The sequence below is a fragment of the Macaca thibetana genome, chromosome 20 (genome assembly GCF_024542745.1).
Source record: "Macaca thibetana thibetana isolate TM-01 chromosome 20, ASM2454274v1, whole genome shotgun sequence".
NCBI lineage: Eukaryota > Metazoa > Chordata > Mammalia > Primates > Cercopithecidae > Macaca > Macaca thibetana.
In genome coordinates, this window is record NC_065597.1 from 24689503 (window position 1) to 24706093 (window position 16591).

The following is a 16591-nucleotide window of genomic DNA, read 5'->3' on the forward strand; positions in this document are numbered from 1 at the left end:
TATGTGCTGAAGTGACAGCATGGACTGTAGAGACAGGCAGCCTGGGTTGGGCTGCCATCCCCACCTCTTCCTGTCTAGACCTTGGGCAAGCCGCGCACCCAGGCTGAGCCTCAGTTTCCTCATTTCTAGCACGGGGATGATGATAGTATTACATCGTGGCCTCATCCTGGGATTCGGGAAGGCCTTTAGCCTGGTGGGTCGTGGTGCATCATGAACGGTGCCTGTACTCATGTGCCCTCTCCCGCCTCTTCCCCCAGCCGCGACAATTCCCCAAGCCTGAAGGAAATCCGGAATGGCTGCCAGCAGCCGTGTGACCGGAAGCCCACTTTACCTCTGCGCCTTCTGCACCCCAGCCCGGACCTGGTGTCTCAGGAAGCCACGCTGTCTGAGGCCCGGCTCAAGTCGGTGGTCGTGGCCTCCAGTGAGATCCACGTGGAGGTGGAACGCACCAGCACTGCCAAGCCGGCGCTGACGGCCAGCGCGGGCAACGACAGCGAGCCCAACCTCATCGACTGCCTCATGGTCAGCCCCGCCTGCAGCACCATGAGCATCGAGCTGGGCCCCCAGGCCGACCGCACGCTCGGCTGCTACGTGGAAATCCTCAAGCTGCTGTGAGTGCTCCCTGCGTGCGCGCCCCCAGGGCGGGCGGGAGGAGAATGGGCTTTGCTGCTGTGTGCGGCTGTGTTTGTTGGTTCAGACTACGCAGGTAGAGTGGTGTGTGTGTGAGTGCACACAAGCTGGTGTGTGCAAGAGTGTGCATAAGCACAAGTGTGTCTGTGAGTATAGGCATACAGGGTGCATATGTACAGGTGGGTGAGGGACACGTGGGTGTGTGCACAGGTGGCTGTGGTTGTGTATCTGTGAACATATGGTGTGTGTATACACACACGTGGGGTGCATGCGTGGCTTTGTACCTGTATGCTTGAGTGCCTGGGCACATGTGTAAGGTACATGCCCAAGCATACATGTGTACATATGTCTGCACGAGTCTGTGTGTGTGTGAGGATCTGGATACATCTGCCAGGGTGTGCAGGAGCACAAGGGTTCCCAAGTGTGTCTGTGAGTATGTGGACATCTCTGGTGTGTTGGGTGTGTGGGATCCTCTGAGCTTGTGAGTGTCTTTGTGTGCGTGAACGGCCATGGGTGGATGTGGGTGCGACGGCACATGTGGTCTGCTGAGTGTGGGTGTTTATAGGAGATGGGTGTGGGCATGCATGTGGATTTCTCTGTAGGGGTGTGTGTGTGTGTGTGTGTTAAATGCACAAGAGTGGGTATGTCTACTCACTTGTGCTAGTTTTGTGCACGAGTGGCTGTGGCTGCATGCATGTGGGTATAACCACTTGTGCTCTAGGGTCGGAGAGCATGTGTGTTTCTCTGTATATGTTTGGAGGTATGTGCATGAGCCCATGTGTGTTTGTATTGTGTGAGCCATGTATGCCGTGTGTCTTTGGGGTGTGAGCATCTGTGCATATGTGTGTGTCTGAGTGAGTGAGGGGTCATGGGCAGGAGTGTGTGAGTCTGTCTTGGGTATGTGGCTCCGCGTATTTGTGCCGTGTGCCTGGGTGTCTGTGTGCGCGCATTGGTGTTGCGTGTGCCTGTGTGTGGGTGTAGGAGACCCGTGGACCCGGGGCTGCCCTGGGTGGTGTGGCTTCTGAGCTGGCTCCTTCTGTGCCTGTCCCTCCCGCTCCCTGAACCTCAGTTGTGTGACTAAGGTAGAGGGGAGTACAGTTCTTAATCCGTGACCCCTAAGGGTCTCTCCAGCCTTGCCATCCACACGTTCCTCCTGACACATCTCCAACCCGTGAGCACCTGGTTCCCGGAGCCCCAGTTTGAGGGACCTCATTGACTGTTCCCTTCTGCCCCCCACAGAGCCATGTGGTTCCATAGACAAGCTCAGGTCTGCAGACACTCAGCAGACACCTCCCGCTCGCTCGCTCCACAAACTCCTTCCTTCGGAACAGGCTCTGCGCCACTCTCAGGAGCTTTGAATCCAGAGATGGGCGCCTTCAGATGCAGCTGCTTGTGGTTGCTGGACTTTTCGGAGGGGTTGGGGGTCCAGCTGTGTTGTCACATTTATCCAGTGCATGATGCCTGTCTAGAACCAGGGTTCCCGGGGCCCTCAGCCTGCAGGGAGACCACTTGGCAGCCCGGTGCCTGGGCTGTTGTCTGTGTGGGTGGGCGGGGTTTCCCTGAGGCCCTGTGTCGTCACGCGGCTGGGCAGCGTTTGTTCATTCTGTCGTGTGTGTGTTGCTCCTGGAGTCTGCTCAGGGTTTGGAGGGACAGAGGGCAGCTTCTGAGGGCCTGGTGAGCTGGAGAAATGGCTAGGAGGCACCTTGGGGTGCCCCCTGTGCTCTACTGGCAAGGCCTGTGGTGTCTGCGAAGGTGAACACATGGGCACACACAGTCATATGGCGTTTGCTGGTTTGAAGGAGATCGTGGAGGCAGCGTCCCCGCATAGCCTCCTCTGCCCTGACTTTGGCCCCGGAGAGGAAAGGGTGGGGTGTGCCCAGGGGTTCAGGACCAGCCCTGCCTCATGGTCCCAGCAGCAGAGGTCGGGTGAGGGCATAACTGCATTCAGTGACCTCCACCCCCAGCCAAGTGGAATTCCAGATCCCACTAAGAGAGTGTCTCCAAGAACACATCACAGACCTGAGTGTCTTCAAGACAAAGAAAAGTGCCAGCTCTCCCAGCGGCAGCCAGGTTAGGGCATCTCCCCGGATTTTTGGAGGGGTCTCCTTGCTCTGATGGAGATAGAAGCCTCCAGGCCAGAGACTGGCCCTGCTGTCCACTCCAGCTCCCCAATTCCAGCTGGTTTTTACAAACACCATGAACCTCTGGGCCTTCTGCTGTTTTGGGCCTGACTCCTATTTCTCATTAAGCACTAAAGGTTTGAGTTTCATAACGCAGTTGGCACACGTTATTTCCTTCTTCATAAACATGCTCATGAATGAGGACTCTGTTCTCCCCCATCTGCGTGCAGACCCCCTGCCTGCCCCACATCACCCAGCTGCCAGGGCACAGGTGGGGGTCGGGGCCATCGCCAAGGGCCCAGGACAGTCAGGGCAAGCCAGGAGGGGTTCTCGATGGGGCTAGGCAGAGGAGCAGCTCACGCCCAGCCCCAAAACCTCCACAAAATGGGATTATGCTTCCAGCAGCCTCTTCCACCTTGGGGGAGCGCAACACAATTTGGGCCTGATAACTGTGTTTTCCCAACAACTTCCCTCCCCACACCCAGCAGGCTGCTTCAGTTGCTGGCTCATTGGAGGCCTCAAACTGGTTGGACCCAAACACCCCCAGCTGCTCAAAGGGCTCCAAAGTGAGATACATCAGGAAAGGCACAGACTCAGAGTCAGACCGTGCTAGGTTCCAGTCCCACCTGTGCCACATACTAGTTGTGACCTTGGAAGGTTGGTCATCTTTTCTAGCCTCTGGTCCCAGGCTGGGAGGTGGCACAAGTATGGCTGCATCTGGCATTGGGAAAGAGATGGGAGGGGTCAGCCCTGAGTGCCTGGCACAGAGCAGACACCTCTGCGAGGTGAACACCTGGCCCACGGGAGTAGCCACCATTTATGATGCAGCTGTGTTCCCGCCACTTGACCATACTATTGAGAGCGAGATGCGTCATTGATTCCCTAACAGTGCTTTGAGGGATAAAAGCCACATGGCATTCATCGCACACCTGGATTGCAGGAAACTTGCATCTCAGCGTTGAGGAAATGCAGCCGCAGGCCTGAGCTGCTGTGGAACTGTGGCCAGTGTTCTTGGCTCCTCTGGGCTTCAGGTTTCGTGTCTGTAAAATGCGTGTCTTCTCGGAGGACTGATCAGTTGCCGCGTGTTCCCATAGGAAGGTCCCTGCATCATTAGAATTTGACACTTTTGAAAAGTAACCTAAGTTGCAAAAATTTCCTGGAGATCCTTGAAAAGGAAAACTATTGCAAATGCAGATCGAGGCTGATGTGGAAAAAAAATCACCGCGTGAGGTGCAGGCGGGGTGGGGTGATGAAAAGAATGCAGATTCGGGAGGCGAAGAAGAGCTTTGGGATTTGTAGTCATTTAGAGTCCAGCTCTTTTCCTGCTGGGCACCTGTGTGTGATTCACACCTTCATTTATCCACCTATTTATTCATTCTTTCATCCAGCTTTTGTTGCATACCTACGCCAGGCCAGACTTTACGCTAAATACCATACTGGTCCCTGTACTCAGTCCCTCTGAACCTAAGTATTGCCAAGTGCTAAGAGCAGTGACATCAAGGGCTCAGCGGGGCTGCTGTAGAGCTCAGATGGGCAGAGTGTGGAACTGCAGCACACTGGGGCCACAGGGGTAGGACGCGCTTCTGATCGGCCCTGATCGGCTCCCATCTACTGCTGGGGACTCTTCGCAAACGTTAGATTTTAAAAGAGCCCTTGATGGGCTGCAGCTCAGCTGGAAGAGGCCCCTCCCTTGGGGAACTTCAGGGAAATGCAGATGAATTTGGGGTTGTCCTAATGACCGGGAGACAGGGCCAGGGGACTTATCTGCAGTAGTTCCGCTCACTGCAATTTCTTCCTCCAAGGTTCAAGCCATTCTCCTGCCTCAGCCTCCCCAGTAGCTAGAATCACAGGTGCCTGCCACCAAGCCCAGCTAATTTTTGTATTTTTAGTAGAGACGGGGTTTTGCCATGTTGGCCAGGCTGGTGTCGAACTCCTGACCTCAAGTAATCTGCCCACTTCAGCCTCCCAAAGATTACAGGTGTGAGCCACTGTGCCCAGCCTGTTTTGTAATTTTTAAAAAGTCTGTGATTCTTCTAGGTAGTTCTTTCTTATATGTACTTACTTTTTCTTTTTCTTTTTCTTTTTTTTTGCGATGGAGTCTCGCTCTGTCGCCCAGGCTGCAGTGCAGTGGTGCGATCTCAGCTCACTGCAACCTCTGCCTCGCAGGTTCAAGCCATTCTCCTGCCTCAACCTCCCCAGTAGCTGGGATTACAGGCGTCTACCACCTAGCCCCGCTAATTTTTGTGTTTTTTAGTAGAGACAGGATTTCGCCACATTGGCCAGGCTGGTCTTGAACTCTTGACCTCAAGTGATCTGCCCACCTCGGCCTCCCAAAGTGCTAGGATTACAGGCATGAGCCACCATGCCCATCTTGTTTGGAAACTTAAAACTGCTCATTCCTGGAGCACATGGTAACTCTGTAGAAACTCAAAGGTCCCTGGAGCATTTAAGGCTAGCAGATCTGCTGTGGGGCCTGGGAAGGTCCCGGATGGGATGACCGCACAGGTGGAGAGGGAGGGAGTTTTCCTGAGGTATCCCAGCCTCAGGGGTAACAGCCGCTGTTTTTCAGTCTGGGATCAAATCCCTGGACCAGTTGGTTTGTCTTTAAAGGGAGCAGATATTTCTAGATGTCTCATAGTGGGAGCAAAGTGGTCTGAATGTGCTCCCGCATGAGCCTTGTCATGCCCCAGGCCTTCCCAAGCATCAGGCCACCCTGAGGCCACCACATTCTGCCCACACCTTGTGGGAGATTGTGTGAGTCAGGAAGAGCAGCGAGGCCGGCAGGAAGCGTCCTGTCCACAGGGCAGCACAGGCTCTAGGTGAGGTGGCATCTTCTGAACTGGGTTAAAATCCCAACGGAGCTGCGTGAGGGGGGAGACCCGAGCTTTGCACTCACAAAGCCTTGTTTGGGCCCAACGTGTCCCCCATTAGCTCTGTGACCTTTGACAAGTATCTGAACCTCTCTGGGCCTCCGTTTCTCATCTGTGAAATGGGGGTTCTAAGGCCCCATTCATGGGAGGGTTAAATGTGCAGGTGCCTTATGCCTGAGGCATGTTGGGGTAGCAGGATGCGTCAGGCACCTGCCTGCCTGCCCACCCCCTCCCTCCCTGAACTGGGCAGGGCGCAGCCCTCTTTCCTCCTTCCTGGGTGGGCAGTCAGGTCCCTCACACCCTGCCTGCTGCCTGCCCTCCCATCCCAGGCCTGGCTTGGCCAAGTGGGAGACTGCCCCAGTGGCCAGAGGCATCCCATCCTAGGATAACAGGCCCACCCAGAGCCAGGGCAGTCCCAAGGCAGGGACTCTGCTAGCCACTGGGGCCTGTGCCGAGGCCTGTCACAGAGAGGCCCATGCACAGGAGGGCTCCTCATTCCTTCCTCATGGGCCTGCCAGTGTGGGGACACCCAGCCTCACCTCCACGACAACCTGTGTCCAGCGCCTCCCATTCATCCACCAACCTGGTCAGACTGGGGTCACAGGCTTCCAAGCTGGTCTGGGCCAAGGCAAGGAAGTCCACTTGCCCTCTCCCTCCTTCCCCTGCACCCCTCTTGGACTTGTGGGAGCTGCCAGGAAGTGGAGCCCCAGGCTGGGAGACCCAGAGGAGGAGGCTTCTGTCCAGACCCCGCCTCAGACAGGCCAAAGCCTCCCACTGAGCTGAGCACCTGGGAGTGCAGACCACGCTCACGGTTCACAGAACAGGCTCAGGAGTGACAAGTGACCATGGGCCTGTTGCTGGGGCCCATAGCTCCCCATGGGGACCCTGACTCCTCTGATTGTGGGTGACTTCAAATCTCCTTAGAGTTCTGTATTTCGTGACATTTCTGCCTAGAATATGCTTTATTTTAAAAGTAAACAAATGGCCGGGCACGGTGGCTCACGCCTGTAATTCCAGCACTTTGGGAGGCCGAGGCGGGAGGATCATGAGGTCAGGAAATTGAGACCATCATGACTAACACAGTGAAACCCCGCCTGTACTAAAAATACAAAAAATTAGCTGGGCGTGGTGACGGGCGCCTGTAGTCCCAGCTACTCAGGAGGCTGAGGCAGGAGAATGGCGTGAAATCAGGAGGCGGAGCTTGCATTGAGCCGAGATCACGCCACTGCACTCCAGCCTGGGCGACAGAGCGAGACTCTGTCTCAAAAAAAAAAAAAATAGTTAAAAAAAAAACCTAAGTGCTCCCCTCCCTTTCGTTTTTTAAGATACTCTGTCACCGAGGCTGGAGTACAGTGCCACAGTTACAGGTCACTGCAGCCTCGAACACCTGGGCTCAAGGAATTCTCCCACCTCAGACTCCCAAGTAGCTGGGACTACAGGTGCACACCACCTGCCTGGCTTACTTTTTTTTTTTTTTAACTTTTTCTTTCTTTTTAGAGATGGGATCTCTTTATGTTGCCCAAGCTAGTCTTGAACTCCTGGCCTCAAGCGATCCTCCCACCTCAGCCTCCTGAAGTGCTGGGATTATAGGCACAAGCCACCATGTGCCCACCAGTGCCCTTGTGATATGGGGAAATCGTCGTCCTCCTCAGGTGTGAGCCGGGCCACCCTCCTTGTGAGACGTTGTTATTGAGATGGTAGAACACAGACGCTACGGCCAGGCTCCCAGGTTCAGACCCCAGCTCTCACCAGCTGTGTGGCCTGGGGCCGGGGCAGTCCCTCACTGTGTTTCCGTTTTCCTGCCTATAAAATGGGGGTGCCAAAAGCACCCGCCCAGCCGAGTTGCTGGGATTGCTGCACGGGCTGACGCATGGGGAGCCCTTGGAGAGCACATGGCATGTGGCAGGCGCTGCACACGAGGTTTGCTGTCAACTGAATTTCCATTTTCTGGAAACCATGAGTCAGGGACAGGTGGGAGGAAAGGAGGAAAGTGATTCTTCTGGAGGGAACACAAGCTAGCTGCAACGACAGGTGACCCCTCGGAAGGGAGCGTGTGAATACGGGGACGTAAAGGGGTCTCCGCATCCTGACATGCGTCTGACAGGCCTCAGGCAGCTCTGAGACCCCCAGGCCGCATGGCACCTGGGCCTTCCGCCCTTGAGCATGGCAGTCCAGTGGACCTGCTCTCAGTCCTCGTCCTGCCTCCCAGGCGCAGAGTTCAGCTTCCTCACCAGCACCCTCTGCCCTCAGGTACCACTCTGGGGATTAAGGGAGCAAGTTGGGTAAGCAGTGAGTGAGCGGCTGCTGGCATCACAGTCAGGACTTATCTCAGGCAACAGGCTTTCCTGGTCATTCTTTTCTCTGCGCCTGGCATCAGAGCTTTTCCTCAGAAGCTTCCAGGGTGTGATCGGGGTTTGAAGGCTGCCACGCACGCTATCGTGGGTTTATTTGGAGGAAGGTGGGGCAGGAAACGCCCTCGCTCAGGGGTTATCTAAACCGCTCATTGTCGATGGGAGTGAACATTTGTCCTTGCTGGCTTACTTTTTTTTTTTTAACTTTTTCTTTCTTTTTAGAGATGTTTCTATGTAGGGCACAGTTATACACACAGCACACAAACTGATACACAGTGCTTCTGTGGTGAGTTGTATGTGGCTAGGGGTCCCGGGACCACCCCTCTGCCCAGCCCAGGTCTGAGCACCCGCTGGCCTCTCCTGTGGGTGGTGCCCAGGTATCAGTGGAGCATCTCTCTGCAGCACCTCCCCAACATGGGCCACTGGACAAGGGTTCAGATCCCACCTCCTGCCCCAGTCCAAGCCAGGATCTTAATCGGCATCCCACTCGATCTTGGCACCTAGTGGCACATGCTAGTCCCCCAGATGGAGACTCAATATCCCTTCTGTTCAGAAGCCAATCACAGGCCCCAGGCTCCGTCACTGGCCCAGTCCCAGTGTGCACTGGGTCTTGGGTTCAGCAGTTCCCTCCCAAGCACCAGCCATCCACCTGGCCCGGGGCCCCACATGGGGGATTCAGAGATGAGACCTGGCCCCCTCCCTGGGGTGGTCGGAGGCAAGATGGTCAGAGGCTTGGGAGCACCCAGGGACAGCTCTGTGATTCAGGTGGGGACTGCTCCAGCGGCCACCCCTCACTTTATGTGTCAGGGTTTTAAGCTCTGGGCCCTCAGAGGTGCCCAGGCCTGGCTTAGGCGAGAACTGACTACCTCTGGGTTTGTTTTCCAGCAGAGTCGCTACAGCTAGAGAGATCCGGAACCCAGGTGGGGGAACTGGTTATAAACACAGTGCAGGTGCTGGAGCAGAGAGGACGGATCGTGGTCTTAGAAGCACCTGAGGTCAGATCTCAGCCACTTGCTGGTGACTTGTGGGAAATCACAAACAGCTCTGAGCTTCATTTTTGTCGTCTGTAAAATAGGGGTTGTCATGACTGCAGTCTCTGGGGGCCGTGTGTGAGTGCTCTGCTGTGTGATACAAGCCCATCTGTACTCAGACTGAGACGCCGGAGAGTTCTCTGGACGCTCCTAGCTTTTGGGGCAAGAGTTGGCCAAAAAACTCCCTGTTTATGAAGCTGTGCTGGTAGCTGGTTGGGAAGCAGCCTGTTGGGCCTCAGGAAACTCCCGAAGCTATTACTTCCCTGCTGTGGCCTGGCTGTGTCACAGCCCTGTGGTCACAGTCAGTGAATTTCCATATTGCTCCTTGTCCGTCATTTGGACTCACCACACAGGGTCCTCTGGGCAGATCCCATGAGCGAACACAGGAAGTGCCCTTGGTTCAAGCCCCAGTGTACAGGCAGCATGGTGCGAATTGCATCTACCTTATCAGCAGTGCTAATACTGTTCTGTTGTGGGACAGTGGTCTTCCCAGGGTCGGACGAGAGTGACACCCTGGTGCCTGGCTTCACCACACACCGTGGTGTGGTAGAGCCTCAAATACCAGGTTCTGAGTCCAGCCTTACCCCTTCCTAGCTGTGTAGATGACTCGGAGTGGATAACTGACCTCTCCCGCTGGCTGTTCATACAGGAAGAAGGCTGTCTCGTGAAAGGATTAAGTGAAGTCAGGTGAACAGCGTGGTGCTTCCCGCACCTGCTCTAACTGAGGTTTAGCCCTCCTTCCTTACCCAAGCAGGCGCTAGCTTTTGCTAAGATCCCAGCTGTGGTCTTTCAGGGCTGGTGAGAGCCAAGGCTCTGCCATCACAGAAGCTTGTATTTGACTTCTCTTTTGCCACGGCCATGTGACCTTGAACCTCTGAGCCTCAAGTTCCTCATCTGTTAAGTGGGGTTAGTCACATTGACTTTATTGTGCTCTTATAAAGAGTAAATGAACTAAGGTAAAGCCCTTAGCATAATGAAGTGTATGTAGAAAGTCTCCATGACATCAGAGCTGCTGTTATTATTGTCATCGTTTTTACCATCATTAGCATCAACTCTTTTTTTTTTTTTTTGATACTTTAAGTTCTAGGGTACATGTGCCATGTTGTTGTGCTGCACCCATTAACTCATCATTTACATTAGGTATATCTCCTAATGCTATCCCTCCCCCTCCTCCCACCCCATGACAGGTGCCGGTATGTGAGGTTCCCCACCCTGTGTCCAAGTGTTCTCATTGTTCAATTCCCACCTATGAGAGAACATGCGGTGTTTGGTTTTCTGTCCTTGCAATAGTTTGCTCAGAACAATGGTTTCCAGCTTCATCCATGTCCCTACAAAGGACATGAACTCATCCTTTTTATGGCTGCATAGTATTCTTTGGTGTAGATGTGCCACATTTTCTTAATGCAGTCTATCATTGATGGAGATTTGGGTTGGTTCCAAGTCTTTGCTATTGTGAGTAGTGCTGCAATAAACATTCATGTGCATGTATCTTTATAGCAGCATTATTTATAATCCTTTGGGTATATATCCAGCAATGGGATGGCTGGGTCAAACGGTATTTCTAGTTCTAGATCCTTGAGGAATTGCTACACTGTCTTTCACAATGGTTGAACTAGTTTACAGTCCCACCAACGGTGTAAAAGTGTTCCTATTTCTCCACATCCTCTCCAGCACCTGTTGTTTCCTGACTCTTTAATGATCACCATTCTAACTGGTGTGAGATGGTATCTCATTGTGGTTTTGATTTGCATTTCTCTGATGGCCAGTGATGATGAGCATTTTTTCATGTGTCCGTTGGCTGCATAAATGTCTTCTTTTGAGAAGTGTCTGTTCATACCCTTTGCCCACTTTTTGATGGGGTGGTTTGATTTTTTCTTGTAAATTTGTTGAAGTTCCTTGTAGATTCTGAATATTAGCACTTTGTCAGATGGGTAGATTGTAAAAATTTTCTCCCATTCTGTAGATGGCCTGTTCACTCTGATGGTAGTTTCTTTTGCTGTGCAGAAGCTCTTTAGTTTAATTAGATCCCATTTATCAATTTTGGCTTTTATTGCCATTGCTTTTGGTGTTTTAGTCATGAAGTCCTTGCCCATGCCTATGTCCTGAATAGTATTGCCTGCATTTTCTTCTAGGGCTTTTATGGTTTTAGGTCTAACATTTAAGTTTTTAATCTATCTTGAATTAATTTTTGTATAAGGTGTAAGGAAGGGATCCAGTTTCAGCTTTCCACACATGGCTAGCCAGTTTTCCCAGCACCATTTATTAAATGGGGAATCCTTTCCCCATTTTTTGTTTTTGTCTGGTTTGTCAAAGATCAGATAGTTGTAAATGTGTGATATTATTTCGGAGGGCTCTGTTCTGTTCTATTGGTCTATATCTCTGTTTTGGTACCAGTACCATGCTGTTTTGGTTACTGTAGCCTTGTAGTACAGTTTGAAGTCAGGTAGCGTGATGCCTCCAGCTTTGTTTTTTTGGCTTAGGATTATCTTGGCAATGTGGGCTCTTTTTTGATTCCATGTGAACTTTAAGGTAGTTTTTTCCAATTCTGTGAAGAAACTCATTGGTAACTTGATAGGGATGGCATTGAATCTATAAATTACCTTGGGCAGTATGGCCATTTTCACAATATTGATTCTTCCTATCCATGAGCATGGAATGTTCTTCTATTTGCTTGTGTCCTCTTTTATTTCGTTCAGCAGTGGTTTGTACTTCTTGAAGAGATCCTTCATACCCCTTATAAGTTGGATTCCTAGGTATTTAGCATCAACTCTTGGAAAAGAAGAAAAGCTGTTGTCTGAAAGCAAAAATAAAAGTATGCACCAAGGCCAGGTGTGGTGGCTCACACCTGTAATCCCAGCAGGTGTTATTTACTTTTTTGGGTTATTTACTTTTTTGAGACGGAGTCTCGCTCTGTTGCCCAGGCTAGAGTGTAGTGGGGTGATCTCAGCTCACTGCAACCTCCGCCTCTTAGGTTCAAGCAGTTCTCCTGCCTCAGCCTCCTGAGCAGCTGGGATTACAGACATGAGGCACCACACCCGGCTGATCCCAGCACTTTGGGAGGCTGAGGCGGGCGAATCACCTGAGGCCAGGAGTTCAAGACCAGCATGGCCAACATGGCAAAACCCCATCCCTACTAGAAATACAAAAAATTAGCTTGGCATAGTGGCGCATGCCTATAATCCCAGCTGCTCGGAAGGCTGAGGCACGAGAATCACTTGAACCCAGGAGGTGGAGGTTGTAGTGAGCTGAGATCATGCCATTGCACTCCAGCCTGGGCAACAGAGTAAGACTGTCTCAAATAATAATAATAATAATAAATTTTTAGACCGGGCACAGTGGCTCACGCCTGTAATCCCAGCACTTTGGGAGGCCGAGACGGGCGGATCACGAGGTCAGGAGATCAAGACCAGCCTGGCTAACAGGGTGAAACCCCGTCTCTACCAAAAAAATACAAAAAACTAGCCAGGCGAGGTGGCGAGCGCCTGTAGTCCCAGCTACTCGGGAGGCTGAGGCAGGAGAATGGCGTAGACCCGGGAGGCGGAGCTTGCAGTGAGCTGAGATCTGGCCACTGCACTCCAGCCTGGGCGACAGAGCGAGACTCCATATCAAAAAAAATAATAATAATAATAATAAATTTTTAAAAAGAAAAAAAAGGAATCCAATCAGGAGGTTTGATCCAAATTACAAACACACAACATGGAGTGTTTATTTTTTATGAATCCGTGTATAGAATTTCCAGTCAATTCTGATCACTGAAAGGTGAGAATGGCCCCAGGGTCCCAGCCTAAGCCCTCTACGTTAGTTTGCTAGGACTGCTATAAAGTACCATCGACCTCGTGGCTTACACAACAAACGTGTTTCTCTCAGTTCGGGAAGGCACAACCCTGAAATCAAGGTGTAGGCAGGGCTGGTTTCTCTGCAGGCCTCTCTCCTGGCTTGCAGACAGTGGTCTCCTCACTGAGTCCTGGCTGGTCTCTGCTCTGCGTGTCCGTGTTTCCTCTTCTAAGGACATCTGTCTTCAGCCTCATTGTAACCTCATCACCTCTTTAAAGGCTGTATCTCCCAGTACAGTCGCATTCTGAAGTACTGGGGGACAGACCTTCAGTATATGAGTAGGGGGCAAAGTTCAGCCCAAAACACCCCCTAATGGGCCCAAAGAGGGAATGAACAATGATCATGTAGCCTTGGTTCAGGGGCCACTGTGAAGTCTGAGGAATAGACAGCTCACGCCCTCGGGTGCCATGAGGAAGTCTCTGCACAGGCCTGGTTGTGAGTCCTCGTGGCCACGCTGAGAACATTGACTTGCTCATCCTGGAGGTGGGAGTAGGTGGAGGAGTCGGTGCCACTGACTTCCTGCCAGGCTCCCATCCCATCTTTTGGCCCACCTGGGACAGTGCCGTAAACCTCTCCTTGTCCCAACCAAAGCTGACTGTCACCCTCTCTCGTTCTAGGTCGGACTATGATGACTGGAGACCGTCTCTGGCCAGTTTGCTTCAACCCATTCCATTCCCCAAAGAGTAAGTCCCATGCGCATCCCCGGAGCCCTCCCACCCGTGAGGCAAACCTCAGTTGTCCACCAAGGCCTTAGTGGGGGACCAGTCATGTTATGGGGAAGCCGAGTCACAGTGGGAAGACCCTGGAGACGTCGGTCCTAGCTCAGCCATGTTGTCAGCTGTGGGACCCCTGGGGAGGCACACCTCCCCTCCTCAGAAAAATGGAGACCTCAGGAGAACAGGGACGTTGTAGGAGCTGTCTGACTGCATTGTCACAAGGATTCATGAGCTAAGAATGCAAACAGAGCCCTCCCCACGGCGCCTGGCAGGCCGCGCAGTTAGCATTTTTTATTATGCACCAGATGGGAACCGTAATACCTGCCGCTCCTCTTCCAAGGGCGATAGTAAGAATCAAAAGATAATGCACGTGGAGTTGCTCGCTGTGCCGCACTGAGATGCTGGAAGCACTCTAACTACGCCCGTTACAATGCTCAGCTCAGGCTCCGCAGCAAACCTGGCCAGAGACAGACCCTCTGCCTCTCCCTTGCCGGCCCCTAGCACCGTATTGAAGTGATCACTGGAAACCAGAGAGAACGCTTTCTGGTGGATAATGGCCTGAAGAGAAGGCTTTGTCAGAATAACCAGGCCCTGAAATGCCTCCAGGTCTCTTTCGAGAGGTTGGAGGGAGCCAGCCTCGGGAGGCGGCTGGGGTTCTCCAAGGAGCTGATTAGTGAGCGTGTTTATGAAACGCTGCCTCTGTAAGGGCACATTACACGCGGTAATTGCCCCATTTGCTGGCTTGGCCAGTCCCCGAGGGTCCCAGGACTTGAGACCAGAGAAATCCAACTCCTAAGAGGCACTCAGTCTCGGCAGAGTCGTGACGTCTTTGGCCCCAGCCCCTGTCCCCATAGGCCTGGGCGCTCTTGGCTGTGGCAGCTGGCTTAGAAGAATGGTCCCTGATGGCCACTGATGTGTGCAGTAATGAGTGCCACCTGCCTTAATTGTGGAACAATTAATGAACACACCTGGGTCCCTGGAGCCCACGTGCACCCACACGTGCTCAGGCAGCAGCTTAGCCCCTCTTGTTCACAGGTGTGGGCCTAGGGAAGTTTTGGGAATGGGGGGCCCAGTCTGTTCCCGCTGCTATGATCTGTCACCTCCTCAAAGAAGGCCTTTGTTTTGGAGCTTTGAGTGGGGACAAAATATTGGCATTTCACTCAAATTCCTCTTCATTCTTTGAATCAGACGTAAAGTCTAGACGTCCCCAGAGGTTAATCTTGGGAACATTGTGCTGTTTCCGACGCTTCTGCTAACTGCCGTGTTTTCCCCTGTTTTTATTACAGAGCTCTCGCACACGAGAAGTTCACCAAGTGAGTTTCTGGGCACCGCCCTCATTCCATTCTGGCACGCACGGCCTCCGTCCTGAGGTCTTCCCTCCGTGGCACGTGCATTCTGGGAGGCAGTGGTGGCTTCTCTTGGCATCCCTGATCCACCGGCTTGGATCCAGCAGCTTGCCCAGCTCCCTGGCCCATTCCTGCTTGACACCATCCCCTCCCCTTCCCACACCTCCCACTCAGTCCCAGACCCCGGCAGTAACTCTGGCCGCCTCGTCTGTTCCAGGGAACTGAAATACGTGATTCAGAGGTTCGCCGAAGACCCCCGGCAAGAGGTGAGGCCTTTCTTTCTGCGTCTCAGGCCCACTGTCTCGGGACAGCAGGATGCACGAGGGCCCCTCAGAGGCCTTCCGAAGCTCTGGTGGGGCCTCCTTGTCAGCGACAGGCATTCGGAACAACTTTCAGAGACCCATTGCCTGTGCGGAAACACAGCCCCGCCTGGTGCAGAGCCCAGCCTGTGATGTCAGTGTTCTACTGTAAACGCCGGCTCACCAGGGGTGGTTTTCCACTGGCTGGTGGTTTCTCCCCACAGCCGAGGCCTTGATTTCGGGTTGGGCTGGCATGGCAGCTCCCAGCCAGCTCTGAGGCAGCATTTTGGTCCTGTCTGTTTCTGCTATTATGTGAATCATTGGGAAGAGCAAGGAATCGGAGCTGGGATCAGAGCTGGGTTTTTATTTCCTGGTCGTGGTGGCCAAGGGCTTCCCTGAAGGGCTGCTGTGTCCCTCACCAAAGCTGGCCTTCCGGGGAGAGGGCAGCCTTCTGCCTTCTGCCCCCAAGCCTGTGCACATGGGCAGGGACCTAGATGGGCAAGGAAGCCAGCCCGTAGCCCTGGGCCTGCATCACCTGATAGTAGTAGCAGCAGCAGCAGCTGTCCTTTATGAGGTGCTATACCCCGGGTCAGATACGTTCCTTTTCTCATCCTCACAGCGTCCCTATGAGTGTCTTCTATAGTATTGCCAGTGTTGCACGGCTTGTTCACGACTGAGGCAGGATTGGAGCCTGGTGCTGATAACCAGCTCACTGCGCTGTGTGCTGTGCCCTGAGATGCTCACAGCCTGCTTCTGTGTGCATGAGTTCTGGTGTGGTAGGGACCTGACTCCCAGTTGAGGACAGACCTAGACTCGTGCTCCCAGCAGAACGGGGGGGGGAAGGACAGGCAGAGGACAGAGGGCGTTATTCTCCGTGGAGCCCTCCCCAGGAGGCTTCCTGGAGAAGGTGGTAGTGAACTGATTGGACTTAGCTAAATGGATCAAACTGGACCTTAGTCTGGAGGGTGGAAAATGGTGTTTGAGAGGAATCTGAGGACACATAGACCCCAAGGTCTTGTCGTGTCCAACCATGGTGGGTCTCTCTGACTCAGAACCCGCAGTTTATCAGGCTGTAATTCCAGAAGTTCTAGATAACTGTTCTCAAACTATATTACCTGAGTAGCTTGTTCAAAAGGCAGACCCCCCCGCCCGCCCCTACATTCCTTCCTGGTTCCAGCTCATGGGGCCTGGGTGGAGCCAAGCATATGCATTTTGACGCATTTTGAACAAGCATCCCAAGTGGTTCTGAGGGACTGGTCTCCAGGCCACACTGAAAAACCTAGTTCTGGAGGGGTCTTGAAGAATCTAGTTCCAAAACACCCCAATTCTAAACATCCATTTCCCCAAGGGATCCTCAGGCGTGGAGGGAAAAAGGAGAAATGGTGGATATGGTG

The 16591-nt window shown here is 53.0% G+C and overlaps 1 protein-coding gene across 4 annotated transcripts in view; it reads left to right on the forward strand.

Moving 5' to 3' along the window:
* CMIP (c-Maf inducing protein) overlaps window positions 1-16591 on the forward strand; it is a 266897-nt gene that overhangs the window by 233351 nt on the left and 16955 nt on the right. For all 4 annotated transcript variants that reach the window (XM_050773197.1, XM_050773200.1, XM_050773198.1 and 1 more), the window contains 4 exons: window positions 258-611; window positions 13454-13519; window positions 14839-14865; window positions 15116-15164. In XM_050773197.1, the coding sequence (XP_050629154.1) occupies window positions 258-611; window positions 13454-13519; window positions 14839-14865; window positions 15116-15164 (496 nt within the window). The remainder of the gene's footprint in view (window positions 1-257; window positions 612-13453; window positions 13520-14838; window positions 14866-15115; window positions 15165-16591) is intronic.